General features: G+C 40.7%; 1 protein-coding gene across 8 annotated transcripts in view; it reads left to right on the top strand.

The window, feature by feature from the left end:
• C5H10orf90 (chromosome 5 C10orf90 homolog) overlaps positions 1 to 21,246 on the top strand; it is an 89,030-nt gene that overhangs the window by 60,853 nt on the left and 6,931 nt on the right. For 7 of the 8 annotated variants that reach the window (XM_021398951.1, XM_021398945.1, XM_021398953.1 and 4 more), the window contains 3 exons: positions 13,967 to 14,257; positions 16,194 to 16,378; positions 17,128 to 17,314. In XM_021398951.1, the coding sequence (XP_021254626.1) occupies positions 13,967 to 14,257; positions 16,194 to 16,378; positions 17,128 to 17,314 (663 nt within the window). Of the gene's footprint in view, positions 1 to 13,966; positions 14,263 to 16,193; positions 16,379 to 17,127; positions 17,315 to 21,246 lie in introns of those variants that run through there. The other variant, XM_021398950.1, reaches the window with a different exon arrangement.

Below are 21,246 nucleotides of genomic sequence, written 5' to 3' on the forward strand. Positions count from 1 at the left end.
TAGCCCCCCAAAATAATTCTTCCTTTACAGAGGGGCTGAATGTCAAGATGTGAGACTAAGAATGAGATGGCTGCACTGAGCTTGGTTTTGTGCTCCTTATGACTGAGAATGATCTTGCTTTCAGATTTATTATTTAGAAAGGCCATAGAAATAAACCTTGGCCTCTATAAGCAAAGTAAATATTTTGCAAAACTTTAGCACATTTGTTCCAAATATCTCCAAGTGTTTTGCAAACTCAGTATTTTCTTCACAACATTGCTCTCGGGAAAGCAACTGTGGGGATTGCTCTGTGCCCAGAGTGGCATTGCTTCTGCTGCACTGGGCTGCAGCAGCTATGTTACGGTGCAGTTGAATAACCACAGCTGAGTTTATTGACTCATCAGGAAGGGAGCGTGGACAAGAAGAATGTCAATGAGCAAGTCTGGTTTTGCCAAACGCACTAAGGTTAGAACTTACCACCCTGATATCCTGTGACCTTGGGCTACTTTTAATTGCAATTACCTTGTACTTATATGTCCTTTTTGATGTAAGGGCAGGCATGTGAGCATAAGCTGTTTCCTAAGTTCCATTTGTACCTTCATCTTTCCAGTTTATAAATGGGGGAAAAAAAAGAGAAAGATGAGGAATTGCTTGCTCTCTGACGGACGAGAGCAAGGTGCAAAACATGTTCTGCTCTGTTCCTCTGCACCTTGCTGTTATTTCTGCACTTGCTGCTCTTGCAATTATCAAGGCACAAATGGTGAGAAGGCACTGCTTTACTCAGAGGCCTCCTGCTTTACCACTAAAGAAAACTATCAGGGCCAGGGACTTGTTGTATAGTAGCCTAATTTAAAATAACAGTGCCTTCCTGAGATTTTAATCGGCAGTGCTACGTATTCAAGGCCTTATTCAATGCCATCCAAGGTCTCTGTGTTACAAAACAAAAAACAAGGGTTAGAATGGTATTGAGATTTCTCATGGGCTTGGCAATGCAGCAGTGGCCATGGAAGGATGACTTTTACTAGAAGTAATTAGAAAGTGAAACAGGAGATTGCTCATGGTTCCCTAGTTTTACTGGAAAAAGGAAGTAAGTGAGGTAACTGGCTGAAAAATATTGCTTTTTTAAAAACAACTTCCACCATTTGTATATGCAAGAATACAGGTGTTAATAAACATGGGAAGTGTTACTTTTTTAACTGCTTCCACCATTTGTATAAGCAATAATGTAGAATGTAAAGATATATATTTCTCTTGATCAGGCCTCTTGTGATATATAAGAAGGTGTTTATCCACTTACTACAACTTTCCTGTGAGAAATTTTATAAACAGCCAGTATAATGCTAAAAAATGGCATTCTCACCACGATCCCAAAAGTAATGAGCTCTTGCATAGCCGACGGCCATTAAATGTGACATATCATAAGAAAGCCAGTTAAATTCACGAGACATCCACGTTGCTCATTAAAATGAAAGGCAATTGGTATGACTTTAACCTGGGAGAAAACGAAAAACAGAGTTCTCCATAGTTCCAAAATCTGTGAAGTGAGGGACAGAAGGGATCTATTAGATCCAACGTTCCATTCTGGTGCAGATCTGGTTCAGTCCTACAGCTTGTCATCTTTGCTTGTTTTTGTTGTTTCTTGGCTTTTTTTTCCTAGACTAGTTTTAAGTATGGAGAGAAACAAAAGTTATAATGGGGCACTTGCCTTCCTGCTTTGTGCTGTGGCACTTCTGCGTATTCAGCTTAAAACTGCAGGACCTGTATTGCATGACGATGCTTTATGACTACAGTGAAGTAACTACCCCATCAGCAAAGTCCTTTATACCATTATAGATTCCCAACTCTTTTTATATATTTTTCCTCCAACATTTACTAGCTCAAATCTATGTGTATTAAGGTCTATTATATGTTCACGCAATTAAATATCTGTGAAATGAAATGTTTAAGAAGAAGGAAAACTGGAAAAGAAGAGGCAACAAACAACTACTGACACCATCTTAATACTTTAATGTAATTATCTTATGGATGAAGGAACTGCAGGGAGCTCTTTGTCACATTTCTGGTGACCCAGAAAGTATGAGTTTATATTAGTTTGCAGCTGTAGGCAACAGATTCCTGCCAGCAGAAATAAAAGTGGTAATAATATCACCATGGCCAAAAAATAGAACACTTACATTCAAGGCTAGACTTTTCTATATGAAATCTGTAAATGTAGTTTCCAGAATATATAGGCTGTCTTACCAGTACCTGAGGAGGAATGAGTGCCCACATATTTCTGTTTCACAGGGGCTGGCTTTGCTCTTTCCTACGGAGCTGGTTGAGTCATGGCCTCCTTGGTGTGCCTTTTCCTAATTTTTTAATGCAACTTCACTAAAGTAACGCCGAGTCTTCTTATAGTATTACGCATACGATTTCATGTTCCAATCCAAGTATTCTAGACTTGGCTTTACATGGCCCTGGATAACCTAATCCATGGCCATACTTTCAGTAGGAGATTGAGCCAGATAATCTCCGGAGGTACATATTTCTACAATTTGCCACCTATGAAAAGGATATTTTAGGCATATTAAGAAATGTAAATCTTGGGCTTTGCTCATGGATGGTAGTTGTACTTAAAAATCCGAAACTCCAGGTCTCAATTAACATTCAAAGCTATGTCTCATGCTACGTCATCCCAAGGATTGATTATGGCCTTGTGATTTCACCACTATGGATTTTACCTTCTGCTGGCTCCATTGCTTTGGATACTTTGCTTCTGGCAAGAAATTGGACTTTAAGTGCTGGAAAATCCATATTTTGTGTGAAGTCAGTCTTCAGATGTGGAAAGACATACAGGCATAAGAGGTGATTGCATCCACTTTTAGTGAGCGGTCGGCATCTAAGTCTCTTGGGCAGCTTAAGGAATGTGTACATACTAATGTGAAATGTCCCCACTAAGAGCCACAGGAGCCACCTCAGAGAGATACAGCCAAGCATAAGCCTTGGCTGGACTCTGTGAGGTCCTTGTCACAGGCAATCGATGTGGATCTCCTAGCCTTCGGTCATGGCTTTTAACAAGCTGTCAGAACTTGCTAACGCTGCTCTTAGGTCAATGTGGCAATTTCCTTTACTGTCTGCAGCTGATGTCTCATAAATACAAGGTAAGTTAAAAATGAGAAGATTAGTCTTGTTTCTGTGAAAGACGTGAGCATTTTTAATCTTAATTTCTCACCTACCCTCCATGAAGAACGTGCTCCAAGTGAATATCTAGTTTTCTATTCATCTTTTACAATATATTACCTACTTGACGCTAGGCTGAATTATTAAAAAGGGGCAAAGAGAAGGAAAAAGGACACATTTAAATTCATTTTGACCTCTTGATTAGACAAAATCATCACTTTACTATGTAAGATTATAAAATCCAACATTTAAATTTATCTGTTTAAGCTTAGATCAAACATCTTGATGCCTAAGCACTTTCACAAACTGCGACTTTGTTATAAACTGAAATGATTTCTGCTAGCACTTCAACTCTTATAATGTCTGCACCTGTGTTTTTCTTCTGTTGGCATGCCCAAAGCTGCCGTGCAGAGTTATTAAGGAAGAATAGCTGTGGTGGAGATCAATTCAAATCCAGCTGTGTCGATAGGTGCTGCACTGGCTGTCACACCCTATGCTGAGATGTGGGAAATATGGAGGATACAGCACTCACTGCGTATGAAAGTTACCCTGAAATAGGGAAATGAGGATTATGATGCTCTCGTGAGTCAGCATTTGGAGGTGAATGTGATGCAATGGGGTGCTATGACAGCGGCGCTAAGTGCTGGGCATGGAGGGGTCTCACAGGGGCTAACCCTAACAGGGGTCTCACAGGGGCTAACCCAAACCCTAACAGGGGTCTCACAGGGGCTAACCCTAACAGGAGTCTCAGAGGGGCTGCACTGCCAGCATCCATCCTCCTGCAGAATTCAGAAATGGCGTAGTGGTGACAGATAGCACTCAAGACGGAGAGAGTACGTTTAAATCAGTGGACAAGACAAAAGTGAGAGCTACTATTGTATTGCAGTTGTTTATATTTTTTCTCCAAACTGACCAAGAGGTGACCTGAAAGCATAATTTACTTAATTAAAGCAATACAAGATAATGGATGGTAAACTGAGATGGGATCTGGCATTTTGCATTGTTGTAGGGCCCAGACAGTTATAAAGTTTCTTTCCTTCTTAAGTAGGAGTTTTATTAACTACTACTGAAGCCAGCATCATATATGCTTAGGAGGAAGTAACTAAATTTTAATTAGTTTCAAACTTTTCATATTGTGTCCACATCTATCTGAGCGTGTATATATATACACTTTTATAGCAGTAAAATCAGAACAGTGGGTACTGTGGGATTTCAGTATGCTACTGCCTGTAAAACAGAATGTTTTAGTTTGAAAAATGCATTGAAATCCTCTGGTATTTGAGACGTTTGTATATTGGGAAAATATTTGGAGGTTACTTTTAAACTAATATACACTCATAGTCATCAGAATGTGCTAATGTAAGAAGTCTTAAAACTAAAGAGTATTTGAAGTATTTACTTTCGATTATTAAATATTAATTGAAATGCTGTAATGAATGAATGTGGCCCACCTGGTATTCTCACCTGACCTTCTGTTTATATTCAAGTTAACATACAATAGCCTAGAATATAAGATTAGTATATATGCACGTATACATGTATGTGTATTTTATATATATAAAACAAGATATAATTCGATGAAAGTTGTTCCGTACAGTATGGAATTTATTGTATAGAAACTTGAGGAGCTACACAGATGCTGCTAATTAATTCTTCAGCCTGAGAATATGCACAGCAGTAGGGACGGTAAAGACAGGAGAAATGTGAAATATGGCACAGCAGATTTTACTTTGGCACGCACCTGCTAAACATGAGGAGTTGGACCTTTGGCTGATGCCAACCAATAGAAAAAGCCACCTTCAGAGGAGCTACACTGATTTACATCAGCCGAGAATCTGGCCAGGGACATTACTGACTTGGCATTATGGACACAGCAGCTGGTGCTGACTTGTTAAGAACAAAGGACCACATGCCAAAAAGCCCATTAGAAGGGGTTCCTTTGATGTTTCACTTCATCTGGTATACATTTAAAACGGTGGAGGTTGTCAATTTTCTTTAGTCTAGACGTTTTGTGTCATTGGATCTGTGTCACACTGCAATGTGACCTTAGCGTACTGTATCGGATGCTGAGAAATTGAGGACTCGGTCTTTACAGATGCTGAAAACTCCATGAGGAATTGGCAGTCCTCAGTTATCAGCTAGTGTAGAAGGTGCATTGACCCTTCAGCACAGCCCCCAGCGTAATGGGCAAACAGCAGTTGCCCCTTCTTACCTTGAAGCTTATATATTCATGTTTAGGAGGGTATTCTCCTAAATACATTATCTGAGTATATACCCCTATACTTGTCTTCAGTCCTTGTTTCAAGCATCTGTTGCCCCATCATCTGGTGTGGCAAAAGGAGGGGTGATGAGGCTTGTTGTGTCTGAGAAGAAAAACAAGGGAACAGTGTGGCACAGTATTCCTTCTTGCTCTGCTTATTTAGAATAACTCAAGTACTCAGAGGAGTGGTGTGGCCTTCTGCCCCATTGCATGGAAACGCAGCTATTGTTGGAGACACAGATCATAGATGTAAGCAAGAGGGCAAGATGAGGCTCGGGGCTGTGTAAGCCCAAGCCGCCCCGGGCTTGCTTTCAGTGGCAGGACTGACACTTCAGTGGTGGTTCTTTAGACATCACAGTGACCCTGGCTATGATTAGAGCACTTACAGTTTTCTACAGAGCAAATTATCCTTTACAATTTTTTTTCTGTGGTTTTAGTCAGCAAGCAGCCATTGTCCTTTGGGAGTAGTTGGTTTTTTCTTTATTGTTGTTTGTTCTTGTGGCTTTTATTTTATTGTAGCTTCTTCGCTCTACTTGTTTGAATGCATGACCACAAGGTTATTTGACAGGAGGTGAAGGAGCTGCCCACCTTCAGGAAGCATGCCTTTAGCCAATTAAAGGCACAGTTTTATATTATGGGGCATCTCAGTCAACCTGTTGGACAGAAATGACGTAATTTCCCTTGAAAACAGGAGGACACCTGCCCTATTAATAATATTATGAACAGCATTTCCAGAAATGAACACGATAAATTAGCATTGTTTTCCCAAAGGCAATCACACTGTTTGCTGAAGACCCAAATTAAAGTTAAGCTCTCCTTGTTTTGGTTCATGAAAGTTACAGGTTTGATTTTTCCCCCCTGTTCTGAGTAGACGAGAAGAAATCACTTGATTCTGTGATCAGTGATTCTATGATTTCTATCTGTGAGCTGTCACAGCTGGTAAAAGCATGAGACAATTTGTAGTGAAAGAATCTAGAGTGGGCAAGTCCCTTGTCAGTGCTTAGGACAGCCAGCGGAGGTCTGGATACTAAAAGTAATAAAATAATAATTAAAAAAAAGAGATGGGCTACATGGATTAAATGTCTGCATTACACCACTGGAGCAAAGGACCTAATTTTCTCCCTTCTTCACGCTTGTTTTAAAGTAGGTGCAACTCTTCTGCAGTCTGCAAAATGAATACTTGGCTCAGACTGGCTGCGGTAAATTATCAGAAAGCGCTGAACAACTAGGTGTCTTTGACATGATGAGAATACCAAGTGGTTGATACATTTCTCACCCTGCAAATCACCATTTAAATGTTCTGAATCAGCCTGACTATATTTCTTTAAAGTGACAGCGCAACAGATTACTTACGGAGTCACTACAATAGCACATGATAGCTTCTATGATGATATGCTTGAAATCCAAGTGTGGATGTCTACCTCTGAGAATTTCTTGTGTGGATTTTACAGAGAATGTCTCATAAGTGCAGCAGCAAATTTTGAAGTATCTTCAATAACTGTTCCCCTGATTACTAATAGTATGAACAGAGATCCTCTCCTTCTAAGGACCAGTTGTCTGGAAGTGCTTGGTGTAGCATGGCCAAAAAGGCATGACAAGAATAATGATGATTCAAGGTACGAGTGTGAAATCTAAGACTGATTTTCTTCGATGAGAAAATAATTATCAGGTTCTTGACTAACCTCCAAATTATGAATGATTTAATGAAAAGGGAACATTTTTCCTTTAATCCTGTCCCAGCACATAGGAAGCAAAGGGGAAAAATGTTAACAAAGTGTACAAACACTGTTGTCAGCCAGCTGGGTATTGGTAACGCACTGGTGCAAGTGGTTGAATCAAAAAATGTGGGTGGATTATTTCCTGGCCACTAAAATACTCTGCAGCAATCACACACTCTCATGATTCAGAGTGTAAGATGATCTCCTGCAGGTGCCAGGCAGGAACGTTTCCTTTTGGCTGCTGTAGTCATTACAAATTACGCTCTTGTTCCACCAAGCTTCTCCATGCGCTGTAGGAATCAATGCGTCACATCCTGTCCTGAACACCACATTGCTATGTATTAGCTCCATATTTAAAGTGACATCCCCTTACTTAACACTGAGAGTGAAGACTGATGAAATATTTGTGAAGTGTTTTGAGAAAATAAATTGGAGGTCACCAGAGGGGGACTTCTTGCTAGGTGCCATTGATGAGCTCCATTATGGGATTGTTTGCTTGGAAGCCAAGTGTTACACTGCACTAATTTTGCCAAAAGGCATCTGTAAACAAGCTGCTTCTTGACATCAACTCTCTTACTTTGGATTGATTATAGATTTGAAGCCCGATAGTTCTTAGGCACATTTGATATGTTTTCTCTTTTAAATGATTACAACTTCCTACAGTCAAATATTGACTTTTGCAAAAAAAAAAGAAAGCGAGAAAACATAAGTGAGAAATGTGTCCACAGCTGTCAAAGCTATTTTAAAAATCCAAAGGAAATAACTAGGAAAGAATCATAGAACCTTAGAATCACTAAGGTTGGAATAGACCTCCAAGCTCATCTTGTCCAATTGTCCACCTACCATCCACTAAACCATGTCCCTCAGTACCACATCTAAACATTTCATAGAATCATAGAATGGTTTGAGTTGGAAGGGACCTTAAGATCACCTAGTTCCAGCCCTCCTGCTATAGGCAGGGACACCTCTCTCTAGACCAGGTTGCTCAAAGTCCCATGCAGCCTGGCCTTGAAATTTCTTGAACACCTCCGGGGACTGTGGCTACACCACCACTCCGGGCAGCCTATTACCTTTCCTGACCACTGTTTCAGAGAAAAAAATTTCCTAATAGTCAACCTGAACCTCCCCTGGCACAACTTGAGGCCATTCCCTCTCCTCCTATTGCTGTTACCTGGGAGAAGAGGCTGACCCCCACCTCACCACAACCTCCTTTCAGGAGAGAGGTATACGTAGAGAGCAATACGGTGTTCCCTGAGCATCCTCTTCTCCTGACTGAACAATCCCACTTGAAGCAACTGATAACCTTGTTTGTCAGTGATAATTTTTTTATCTAGCCTTTTAGCTACTGATATAGCTGAGATAATGAAGCCTCATCCCTGTTGGACAGGGCTGTTTGAAGATATGTTGATACAGGTACAATGATGTTAACTGAGAGTGACAGTGTGGCTGATTCACTTCGGTTCAGCTTGCAAAGTTGTCTTGACTTTGGGTCTTGACATTTCTGGTGTTGGTGCTGAGGACATGGGCCAGCCCTGTGGCCTGTTTTTCAGGATCCAGCCTCAGATCACTACTGAAAGGTAAATCCAAGACCTCGTGAAGTGCTACATTTTGGTAAGGGAGCGTGGGCACAGCTACATTTTTGTCAGGATTTTTTGCAACTTAGATAGTTTCCATGAATGTTAATGCTGAACGGTCCTGACACTGCCTCTTGCAAACCAGTCATTTAACAAACATCACAAGGCAGTTCGGGACATAGGTCTCACTGCTGGTCAGCAGAAATTTTAGTCAAAATATCTGAATTTTGTAGCATTCCTTGCTGACTGCGGCTTGTTGACTGATTAAAAACGATGTCCCTTCCTCAGCAGTGATCTGAACGATAAATTATTCTCCCTATCTTCCAAGCCTTCACAAACATTGAAATAACTAATAATACTGTCATTGCTCTCACTGTTTCCATATTTCTGTGTTACGAGCCTGTTGAGATGATGCAGTCTGTTTACTTATATCTGAGATCGTACAACTTAGCAATGGTAATACTTGATGCATGGCAGAAATTGAGTCATCAGTCCTTGTCATCAGGAGTCTTGGTTTGGATTTTGGAATATTGCTTGTACAGCCTATGCCTAAGTGACCCTGGGACTGTCTCTTAGAAATGGTAGCAGTTTCTTCTATTTAAGGCACACTAATTGCTTCTGCTCTCTGCTTGGGTTGTTGGCATCGTCAGCTTCCATCACAGGGGTCCAGGATTTCTCAGCAGCCAAGGGGCATGGGGATTTTATTAATAAAAAAGAAAAAAACAGTAGGTGGTCTATAATGTAGAGCCTGCCTGTAGTGGTGATATCTGAGCTCATTAAAGACATGTAGGGAATCATCACTGTGAGTCTCCTTTGGCAGCCACTTCTTGTCAGGCTTGCTTGGTGGTTATGGAGTGTTGGTGGTGCTGTGCATCTGCTAAAATGGGCTCTGGCCATTTCAAATAAGTATTTTGTCATGAGCTGTCAAAAATCCACACTGAAATACTAGGACGAGTGTTCTATGGGAGTATGAAAAGCTGCTTTATCCTGCTGTGAAGTGAAAGGAGAAAAAAATACGTAGTAACAATGGAAAAGTGTATGTTTGCCTGAATTGACAATGCTTCCAAGGAAAGGCAAGTTCAACCTGCTGTAATACAAGGTCACTTCCTGTTAGCGAAACCCCCTGAAGGGAGGGGAGGAAAATGTAAAGAGATACTGTACAGTAAAACAATATGCTCATTTTATTCAGAGATCAAGGATTCTTAAAAAAGAAAAGTAAAAAAAAAAAAAGCAGCACCACCACCAAAAAAAAAAAAAAAAACACCCCGTCCTTGGTTTTACAGGATATTTTTTAACTCCTCTAATATCATATGGTTTTCACGAAGTCATCGGCTAAGAATCAAACTGTTACCTCTTTGTTTCTTGCGTGGAGGCAAAAATGACTTTTCTCCAAATGCAGTCCTGATTTGCTTCCCTTTTCCCCAATGTGCAGCTGAACTTTTTGAACTAGGATGTGTACTCACTGAGTTTTACTAATGGAGTCATTCTGCTTTCCCTTTCTTCAAGTCCTGTTCTCTTGTATCTCCCACAGCATTACGCTTGCATGTCTTTGTTCATCAGTTTTAAAGTCTTTCTTCAGTTGGGATAATAGAAAAAACACATATTGCTAGTCATCCAGTTGCAATTCTAGCTATCCTCAGAGGGGAAGATATATTTCCAGTTTGCTGCGTGGGGATTTAGATATATGATTCCAGATAGTCTTAATGAGAGTAACAGCCCTAATTCCCCACACAGTATATTAAAAACGGATCCCAAATGTACAGAGTGAAATTCTGTGATCTTACCTTTCAGTACCTTTGCCTTTTCTTTTTTTTTTCTTTTTCCTGAATATCATTCGCTTCTACATTTGTTAGTTTAGGTAATTGAGAGCTGCTTTGAGGGTGGGGGAGCTGGTCCCCAGAGCCCGTGTTTGTGGTGCTTTGCTGTGTTTTCCTGGGAATTGAGGGCACCTGGGTGTACCTTTTGAATTGAAAGGTTAATTCAAGAGAGAGTTAGAGGAAAGATTTTACCAAATTGGCTCTTTTATTTTTCTGATTACCTTCAATGTCAAACAAGAACAAGCCGCACCTTTTCTCATTGCCTTAATGAATCTCAAAAAACCTACTGTGAATCTAATAATGATTTAGTTATAATATTTGTACAAGATCTAAGGTAGACTATTTTCATTCAGAAAGCGATGTGCTTTTATAGTGGAATTTCTTTCACAAAATGCTGAGAAGCAGCCATCACCTCTGTGCAATTTCTGACTGTGTTTTTGTTCATACCTGCATTTTCTTCCCTAATCCAAATCTTTGCAGAGAACCCCCAGACCTTGAGGGCAGAGTGCCACTGGTGGCAATTTCCTTTAGCAGGGAAGGGGTGCAGTGCAGAAGAGAAGGCTGCCTCCACTTGCACTATATGTAAGAAAATTCCTGGGGCTTAATTCCCCATCCCTGAAAATTACAGTGCTTGCACGCGGCAGCCAACAGGCGCAAGCAACTAGTCTGGTAGTTAGGGATAAATGACAAATGAGTACTCCAGGCAAAAGAAAGTTGTGCTCAGATCTACGTTCTGAGATGTTACAAAGGAGCAGTGGCCAGCTCTGGTCCCTGCTCTGTTTTTTGGTACCTTGCAGCCCATGCTCACCACCCCAGTGATCCACCCTGGCAGTTTGGATAGTAGTGCCTAGCAGCAGCAAATGGCCAATACAGGGAACACAACCGTGCTTGCTGAACAGATTCACAGTCTCAGTGAAGAAGCTGTTTGGATTCACAACACACACATTTGTTGTACAGACCGTTGCTAGATATGAAAGCAAATGATCTCCTGCTGCGATGCTGTTTTGGATGAGCAGAAACTCTTTTCTGCTTCCCGCTTCTTTTTCTTCTCCTCTCTGCTTTCTGCTGGCCAATAAACAATTTTAATTTAAAAGATGATTTAAAGAGATAATCTGTTTTCCATTCAAGTTCTTTCTGTGGCTCAGCTGCCCTCTCCACCCCCCTACTTCTGGTATCTTGGCTGCCTTTGTGAAAAGACTTCCTTCTCTGCTGCTCTGCAGTTACTTAATGCTACCTGCTGCTTTCTTCATCTTCTCCTACTGTGCTGCCTGCTTCTACCTCTTGCCACAAATTCTCCTTGGTGCCCATCACACCATTAATCTGTCTCAATGTCTTTTCCCTCTGTATGTCGCGAAACATTTGCAGAAACACAGTTTGTAACTGCAGGTACAGAGTTGGTCAGGCAATGGGGGAAGAGAGCACTGTGTATGTGTGAGCTTCAGCTGAGGGTCTGTACAGAGCTGAGTGCTTTTGGTTTGTTGTATTTGCACCAAAACTATTTTCGTCTGAGAGAAGAGAGATGAGGTTTGACACAAGAGAAGGCAAATACTAGAATGTGTGAAAAGCAAGGAGAAAAGTCGGATATATCGGTGAGAAGAAGGAGACCTTAGATACTAGATTAGAATCTGGGAGCTTGGTGTGCACTTCCTTGCTTTGACCAGATTTTCTGTTTGGCTGTGAAATTGATTAGAATGGAGTTCATCTCAACAAATTTAATTAGAAAAAAGTTAATTTTTCTGCCCATGCTGATCTTCTGGGATCCCCCACTACGGACTCCCTTGAGAAGTTGACTCCTCCTCGTACTGGCAGTTGAGTTGACAGAAGGAAATGTAAAATTATGTTAAAAACTTCTTCTGATCTGCACGGTGAGGGAAAAGACTAGCTGCTGTACCATAATGTCTTTGGTGTTCCCAAAAATGCAAGAAGACCAGAACAAAATATGAGTTATTCAGACCATTACAATGTGTAGGAAACTATGTGGCAAAGATAATTTATTACCTGTTAGAATTAGATTAAGGATAGAGAAGTGATTTGAAAACACTCTGCATCTCACTAGCAGGATGTAACATTACTTAATGATGATCAGGGAGGGTATAACGTAATGTGCCACTTCATCCCTTCTCATGGGACGGACCAGAAGACAAAGATAGAAGTAATCTTCCTTCTGTCCTCAGTCAAGACATAGGGAAGGAATGTTCAGAGGGCAGCAGCTGTTGAGAATGAGTCAGAGGAGAAAGGAATTATGTGGCCACCTTTAAAAAAGTGTTTGTCACGGAACACCAGAATTTTGCTGTCTGAGGACTGTACAATCCCTGCCCGGTTGGTTTGTTTTTATGGTTAGGCCTGAAAGCAGTTGGTTATTGGTTTTTTTTGCTTGCACATCCAAAATCTCTCCATTGCCTTCTTTCACCAAATTTTTAATAACTGTCATTTCCTTCTACATAAACCTTCAAGTCTCCAGCCAGCCTGTGATTAGGACAGACCATAAGCAAGAATGGCATTAAAAAAACAAGAGCACTTATGCTGCGTGGACAGTTGTGTGGGTACTGACCATTCAGGGCCCTCTGGGAGTACTCTGTAAGGACATAAAACAGTTCCCATCTGCTCTTTTTGTCTTGTCCCACTTGCTGATCCTCATGCCCTTTCCAAATTGTCCCCAATTCTTTGCATTTCCTTTCCTGAATTCTGTCTTTTTTTCTATTTTGGGAACTTCTGTGTGTTCATGTGCCCGTGCTTTCAGTTTTCTAGGGTTCTGCTGGCAGTAGTGGTGATCAGTTTGAATCATCTTTCTGGGTGTGCATAGCATAGAACTTACCTGAACTTACCTGATGAGTTCTGTTGCTTTAGACATGGCAGGGTCCTGCAGTTGTAGCTGCCATTCAACATCCTTCTCACGAAAACACTTGCAGGGGAAAGCCTGTCTTGTACAAATCAGACCTTTTTCTGCTAGTCTCTGCCATAGCTTTGTACAGAGGTAGAACATGGGCTTAAACATGTGGGAGATGAGTGGTGCTTGTGAGGCAGCCACCACGCTATGGAGACCTTAAAACACCTGGACCTTAGCTCTCATCACAGCCACAATTAGATCCATAGTTTTAATTTTGTTCAGGTATAACAAAGCTAAAATCTTTCTGTCAAATGAATAAGAGACAGGAGAAAGTCACATGTCATATGTTTGTGTTAGAAGTCTCTTCACTCCTTCTACAGTGTCCATCTGAGTGAATATATATAGCTTAGAATGGCAGCTTAGTTTTATGAAGTATCTTCTGATTATTTCTATCAGTAACATTTTGTTGCAGTACAGCTGCATGGCAGTCACAACAATGTTTGTATCAGTTACAACTTTTAAAATATATGTCTGAAAACAGTTTTGCTGGAAATAAAAATGATGAGGAACAGAAGGCTGAAAATAATAATGTTCCCATGCTATAGATTTTTTTATTTTCTTGTTTTTCACAGGAAAGCAAACGCTGTCTGGAAGCCAGAAGAAGCAGTGCACCATGAGTAGGAGAAGCACAATGGCTTCTGCGTCTTTTCTGGGTACAACAATGAGAAAAGCAACCACAGCCACTACTGGTGGCTCACCAAAAAAGAGCGATCCCTCCAAGGGCATCTCCACGTCCAAAGAGATCCAAGCCCAGGGCATCCTGAAACCAAAAATGTCAATCTCCAACAGCACGTGCAATATAAAAGCTTCATCAAGAATCCTCTTAGAAGAAAAAGTTCACAGGCAAAACCAGCTCCTAAAAAGTAAGGTACAAATCCTACTGTGGTTTTTAGGAATATGGTTTCAATAATAAGATGAGATCAGTCTCAAAGAAAAAAAAAGTGAAATAATGGAAAGTCAGTCCGTTTTTGTCCAGCTTTAAGTACTGAGAATGAGTCATCTAGCAAGAGATCACATCAACTAATCAAACTGTATACATTGCTATGGTTAATAGAAAACAAAATGAAAAAGAGAAAGATGGGTTTACTTTGTGAGTAGATTCAAGAAAATCTTAAGAAAACATTACAACTGCAGTGTCAATCATTCTCAGTCCAATGAAGAAATGCCGTGAGGTTATTTTACAACCTTGTTTGGTTTTACTTCTGCAGTCTCCTTTGGTGATTCGACAGCCTGAATTATCTTGTGCACAGTCACAGCGTGAAATATCTTATTTGGAGAGATTTTCATGGAAAGAGAAAGGTTTAACAATTGCTTATCAGCAAGGTTCCAGCACTTAAAACATACTTTCTTTGAATTCAGCACTATGTGGCTGTCTTCTCACATCTACTCAAATAGCTAAAATGGAGATGGAACAAGTAGCAGAATTCATGCGTTGGGCAGTTTTGCAGAAGACAACTAATGCATGTTTTAGTTTTTGTTGGTGGTGGTGGTGGTTGTTCTGTAGGCAGATAGGGAAACCATTTTCATTATTGACTATAAAGCTACTAAATGTAATGCCCATTTAGGTGAGAGAAGCTGATGCTCTGCTTGTGGTTCCAGAAGTTAAACCATGCCATTTCACTAACTGGAAGTGTCTTCGTTTTATAAAAGTGAAACATCCACTCACATCTGTTAAAGCTAATCGACACTTCTGAAAACTAGTCTTATTGAGCTTAATTTTCATGTCGCAGGTTTCAAGTTTTTTTCCAAAATGAGTTATGTTAATGAGAACAATATTAGAGAGGAAGAGCAGCTCAAGCTTTTTGAAGGTGCATGTACCCCAAACAGATTATTTTAACTTTTTTTTTTTTAAGTACAATATAATATGTACAATATGTCATAAAGAGGAAAATACTTTAAGCTTATTGTAACCAAAAATTGAAATAAAACAGTAATGGGCTTTATTCCCAGATGTTTAGTTCTAGAAATCAAATTATTTGGCAAGGAAGAAGTACTCCAGTGTGACTTTTCAAAATAGTGCACATGGACCTTTTCTGAAGTTAATTTGTTATTTTTGATTATGTCTAATTCTGTCATTTTTTTAAACTTGTCAACTGTCTGATTTTTGAGTTCATTCCCTCTTTTGGCCCTAACTTGTGCAGAAGATGTCAGTCGTAGAACAATAAAGCATAATTCTAAGAGTGGAAAATCAATGTTTTTCTCAATTCGGGACTTTGCGAATTGACAGCTTTCATAATTATGTGCTATAATGCATATTAAGCCTTGGTTTATTAGTTTTCTTCACGGAGTCATTCCACTAGCTAATGAAAATGTAGAAGTGATAGAAAGCAAACCATATAATCAGCAAAGTAAAAACAAGAGTAGGGTTTATGAAAGCCTCAGTATGGCCCAAGAACAATGATATGTGATGAAGGCCTATAACAATACATTATTTCATGCAGTTTGTGCAATAAATTGAAGTAAACTGCGAGCTGCAGTGTGATATCCTCTGCTTTCTGTGATGTAACTGTGTTAGAGAAGTGTCTTGCTTTTGAGAGGTGACTACCAGCAAACGGAGCTGAGCATCAGAGCGGTGTAATTACACCTCTATGCGATGTCTGGCTTAATGTAAAAGACACTCTGGGTGTCACAGGGCAGCGAGTAGCACCTATGATTAGATTTGATCTATTCTGCTTAATGAGGCCTATTAATAATACCTCGGTATTCTTATTTCTGAAATTGCCCTCTCTGTCTAATGAGGTGGAGAATCCAATAAAAAATTAACCATGCACTCTTAATGAACTTTTAAATCTCTTGAAGGTGATTGTGAATCCTGTGGTTCAAGCGGCAAAGTGGAGCAGCGCGAGGAGGAGGAGCAGGCAGAAGCCATCCGGGAAGTCCTGTCCTCAGCTCTCTGGCCAAGTGTCACTCAGAAGACACGCAGCGTGCTCGTGGAGCCAGATGTTGTCTCGGAAGAGGATTCACCAGCCCCACTGACACTGCAGGTAAAATACCCATTTGTTTATAATGTTGGCGTTAACGCAGGGTTTTAGATATTTATTTTTTTTCCCAGATGGTTGTTGTTGTTGCTTCCTGGGTACTGGCTGAGGGTAGAAGTTGGCATTTCCTTTATTGTTCTCCTTTCTGGTGAATTTCCATCACTTTCATTAGCTGCTTAGTCTGGTTGAGGCTGCCTCACACGTGGCTGGGACACAGGATTGCAACAAGCCCCAGCGGCAGACGTGCTTTCCTTCTTCTGGTCCAGTGCATGTTGCAGACAAACCTTTGCTCCTGTTCTCTGTCCTGAGACATTCCTAAGCTTTGACTGGAAAACATGATCCTTCTGCATCATCCACAGAAGTATCTGCATGTTAATCTAAGTAAACGGGAAAGTTTGCGAACAGACAGTGATAAGCTACTTCAGCGATGGAGTGAGACAAAAAAATAGGCAAAATATCAAGAACTTGAATATGGATAACATAAAAATGTGTAATTCAAAACCTCTTGGATAAATCTTCTGAAGGTGTTTTTTTCTCCCCAGAAATACTCTCCTTTACCTGATGAGGAAATGTGCATGCCAAAGCAGCTTTCTAACAATTAAAGGGAGCAAAGGCAAATAGGAAGGCAGTTGGTGAACTTTTGTACAGACAAGTGGTGATTTTCATTGGGAATCTATTACTGAACCCAGCTTGATGAACGCCACGATTTTTTTCTTCCTTTTTCTAAAATGAAGTGGTTTCTCTGTTTTATTTAGGCAGCACTAGAAATCCATAAGCCTCAGTTCATTTTCCGTTCGCAAGAAAGGCTGAAGAAACTGGAACATATGGTGCAGCAGAGGAAAGCCCAGCAGAGCGATGCACCCATGAGCACACCCCGCAAGCTTTCCTCTGCGTCCACTTCAAACAAAAAAAAGCAATACACTGTTCCTGACCCTCTCAGTGGTAAGTTGTACTGTGACCAGGAATGGGTCTGTACCTGCTCTTGAAGACTTGCCACATGTCTAATATTTCTGTATTGATGTGAGAAAACGTGAAACCTGCTGCTTCTATTCCCAGTGTCTATTGTGGTGATCAGAGAATGAGGTCTCTGAATCACAAAGATAGAGTTAGCGGACAGGAGGTGTTATCTCTGGTCCGTGGCAGCCTTCCTTGGCCATGTTTTATCATTATCACATACAGTCATGTTCTTCAGCGTGATACAAGTTGCTGCTTGTTGTAGAGGCAATAGCAATCATTGACATTTTATACCTGTCACAGCTCACAGAAAGGCTGATTTGGGGAGAGAAGTCTCAGGTAGGAGGATGGGTAGTGTTTGGGTCTTCTCAGCAGCATCAGTTGGGGGCTCACCACTTGACTTCTATCACTACATGTATGCCATTTGTTGTCAGGTGATGGAATCTGTCTTACATACATAATGGGATTTATAGTAAGAGCTAAATAAGCATAGGTAAACAAAGCAAAGAAGATGAAGTACATTTTAAAGAGTTGATAAAATTCATTCACCACTTCAATTATCCAAGGTAATTACTTTGGATTCAAATGGCTCGGGGACTCACTGCTCAGCTGCAGTCGGTGTGGGGCTCTGTGCCAGCCCCACCGAGCCCCCTCACTGGGAAGAGTTTGTCATTCTTCTCAGAAGAAGTGGCAACTATCTCTTTCTTCAGTTGTCATCTAAAAAAAAAAAGCCAAACTGCTTTGTAAACACTTTGTGAAACAAAAAGTTGAAAGGTTAAACCTCTTTCTTCTTGAATGATGATTAATTTTTATGCTTGTTTAATGAGCAATAAAAGCATAATATTGAAATATATTCATTAATCATTCAAGTAAATTACTATTTCCCTCTCTTAGTGGTTGGTCATTAAAGATTAATTTGTCTAAAGAGAATCTTTAGTTTCTATAACTCATCTGCCTTCACGTAGCCAAATGTAATTTCCTATTTGTAGGATCTTAATATTTTTGTAATGACAGAAGTGTCACAAGTCTGTTGTTGAAGCATAACTGTAATTAATGCTGTAAATCCTAGATCGCTGATAAAGCACAACTGTGTGGGCTGCAGTTCAGAGGGCTGTGTAGGAGTGTTCAGAGCATATTTAATTTGCTCTTGAGTCCTGACAATTGGTATTTTTGGACTTCTCCTGGAGGATGCTATTGTGCAGAAGGATTAGTATCACTAATGAGTCCCAGAGTATGGGATCTTTGTTTAGTACAGATGTTCCTGAACTTTTTTGGCAATGCTCTCACAGAAGAGCCAAGGGATTCCCCTGTATGTTTACCAAGGGTGCTGGCTGCCTGTGTCCTGCTGATGTCTCTGCTGATGAAAGTCTCCGTCCTGCTGGGGTCACTGCCCTCATGTTCCCTTCTGCCTGCCCTGCAGGTAGAAAGGAGAACTATCATTTGTTGTCATCATTATTCTGTATTATCTGGAAAGGCCAAATTAGCATGTAAAATGTGCCTTTAAAGCCATGATGGGCTTTGGGGTAAATTAAAAAAAAAAAAAAAGGAAAATGAAATGAAAGGAGAATGGAGCTGTGACACCAAACCAAGCTGGGTACACAGGGCTGGTGGCTGTGGCCTAGGTGGCATTACTGCAGCTATGAAGGCCCAAGAAGCTGCTGGACATCAGCAGTCCTTAGGAGTCACGAGAACTGGGCAGCAAACGCTTCTGAGCATGCAGGACAGTGGCTCTGCCACCTCCCCACAGCCTCTGGTATTTTAGTTGGTAGTGTTGCTAATGCTCCTCCCTCCTGCTCCTCTGAAAAGTCCCACCAAGTCCAGCCCACCTGCAGGTGTCTTGGTCTCAGGAGCAATCTGCTCTTTTACAGTTTTAAACACCATTTGAAATTAAGAACCCAGGAGAATAAAATGATGACCTGGAAATGTGCTTAAGTACACAGCACAGTACTGATGGCAGCCCTAGGCCTCAGGGTGTGATCCTGCGGTTGCTTCTTTTCCGTCTGATAGCTTCCTCTTTTCTCTTGTCTCTGGGATGTGTGGAGAAGTCTTTATGGCTTTGAGGGCTCGTTGCCAGCACACTCTCCTGCATTTTCCAGAGATCTTTTTCATAATGGCTGGTGTCTGAGGAGTCTTATTTCCACTGAGGCCAGTGGAGTGACCCCAAGTACTGATCATAGGCATGTTTGTGGCTGGGCAGGAGAAGCATTTCCGAGTACCCTCAAGATGTTCACAGAGCAGCTCACTGCAGCATACATACTGCAAGCATCGTCAGTAACATCAGTTATCCCATTCATTTTCCACCCCTGGAAGACATTTCCTGGCCCTGTTCCCCATGTGCAGTCTATGTGGAAAGGAGTTAAGGTGGGATTGTCCCATCAGACAGCAGCCAGCCCTTACTCGGGCATAAATGAGGGTGAAACTGCAGTCTGAGATGTTTCCTTCTGCACTTTGTAAATTTGTCACTGTTTTGCTTAATCTCTCCAAAATATGGTTGTTACTTCACTCCTGACTCGCATCTTTTATTTCATTATCACCCAAAGGAAAGAGCCACGACCTTCAGAAATATTTATCCGATTGTTCTATCGGACTAAAATGTCTTTATTGATAATATGAAATTATTAGATATCACAATTTTCCAATGTTTTAACAATGCTGTTACAACTTCAGAGTTTCTTGAAGGAGAAGGAAAGAGCTGGCATTCAGCCTAATTTCCATATAAATACCAACATCTGTGCAGCTTGCCTTTACCTTCTCATCCTCAAAAAAAAAAACCACCAAAATCCAAGTTGTTTACCATTTGTAACTATAATTCATGAACAAAACCTTACAAAATACTAAATGTAATGTTAGAAAAACAGAAATGTTTATCCTGCAGAAGATGCTATCGTCACAAGAGCACTTTGAAGGCAAAGAACCTGCAACTCTCATGTTAGCCTTTGTGCTGGGTAATGTGTACTGCTACATTTCAAGTGTGCTAATTAGTCCAAGATAGACTACTCTGCCGTTGACTATGTCGAACAAATTAGAGATCCCACTGTGATGAACTGAATAGAAACAATGTTCAAATAACTGGATTTAAATCTCAAAAACCGTAATGTAATTACTTCAGTGACAGGACTACCAGCTGTTTATAGGCCTTTAAATCTGCATAATGAACAGCCTTCTGATCTTAGAGTACACAAGCACTTTCAGAGGTTTAAAAAAATTTCTCAGGCATGTATGTTTTTTTTTCATACCTTCCATTTTGCTTTCCTTTGGGAGAGTGGCGGTTTGTTGGAAATGGCATCATAAGTGGAAAGTCACCATTCGACCCCTACTGATGTGCCTGCTGCGTTTCTTTGGATTTGCATCCAGTATTATTCCAAATCCTGTATCTTTAGTAATATGTTGGAAACAAGTTTATACCTCCTTAACCATGCTTGTAAACCTTTCTAAGGGGCCTTATTGTAAAGGCAAAAGCCTGGAGGACAAGGATTGCTGTTTGTGTTTTCAAAGTGCTGGATTCTCAAGCAGCTCTGCACCAGGGAGGGTGTTATTTGGACTGCGTATTCAGTGGGGAGAGAAGATGGCAATCAGAGAACTTACTATAAGTGTGCAGCCAGCAAATCCTGCAGCTGTAAAAGTGTATCCTTGTGGCCTTTAAATGCCATTGGTGGCTTATGAGATGTTTGCATCCACCTGCTCGACTCTGCTTGTGTATGACTTGTGCCTTTTCTTAGGTTTCTTTTCCCTGTCAATATTCATAGCTAGTAGTAGCGCTGCTGATCCTGTTGGCACCTGGCCACTTGGTTAAGGCTGACAGTTCTGAATAAAGATTAAGCTGCAGTCAGGTAATTGAATTAGGAAGAGGAATGACCTATTTTTATGATATTATTATTCATCACATTGATTGCGGCAGTGCCTGTGAGTCAGGTAGACAC

The sequence above is a fragment of the Numida meleagris genome, chromosome 5 (genome assembly GCF_002078875.1).
Source record: "Numida meleagris isolate 19003 breed g44 Domestic line chromosome 5, NumMel1.0, whole genome shotgun sequence".
NCBI lineage: Eukaryota > Metazoa > Chordata > Aves > Galliformes > Numididae > Numida > Numida meleagris.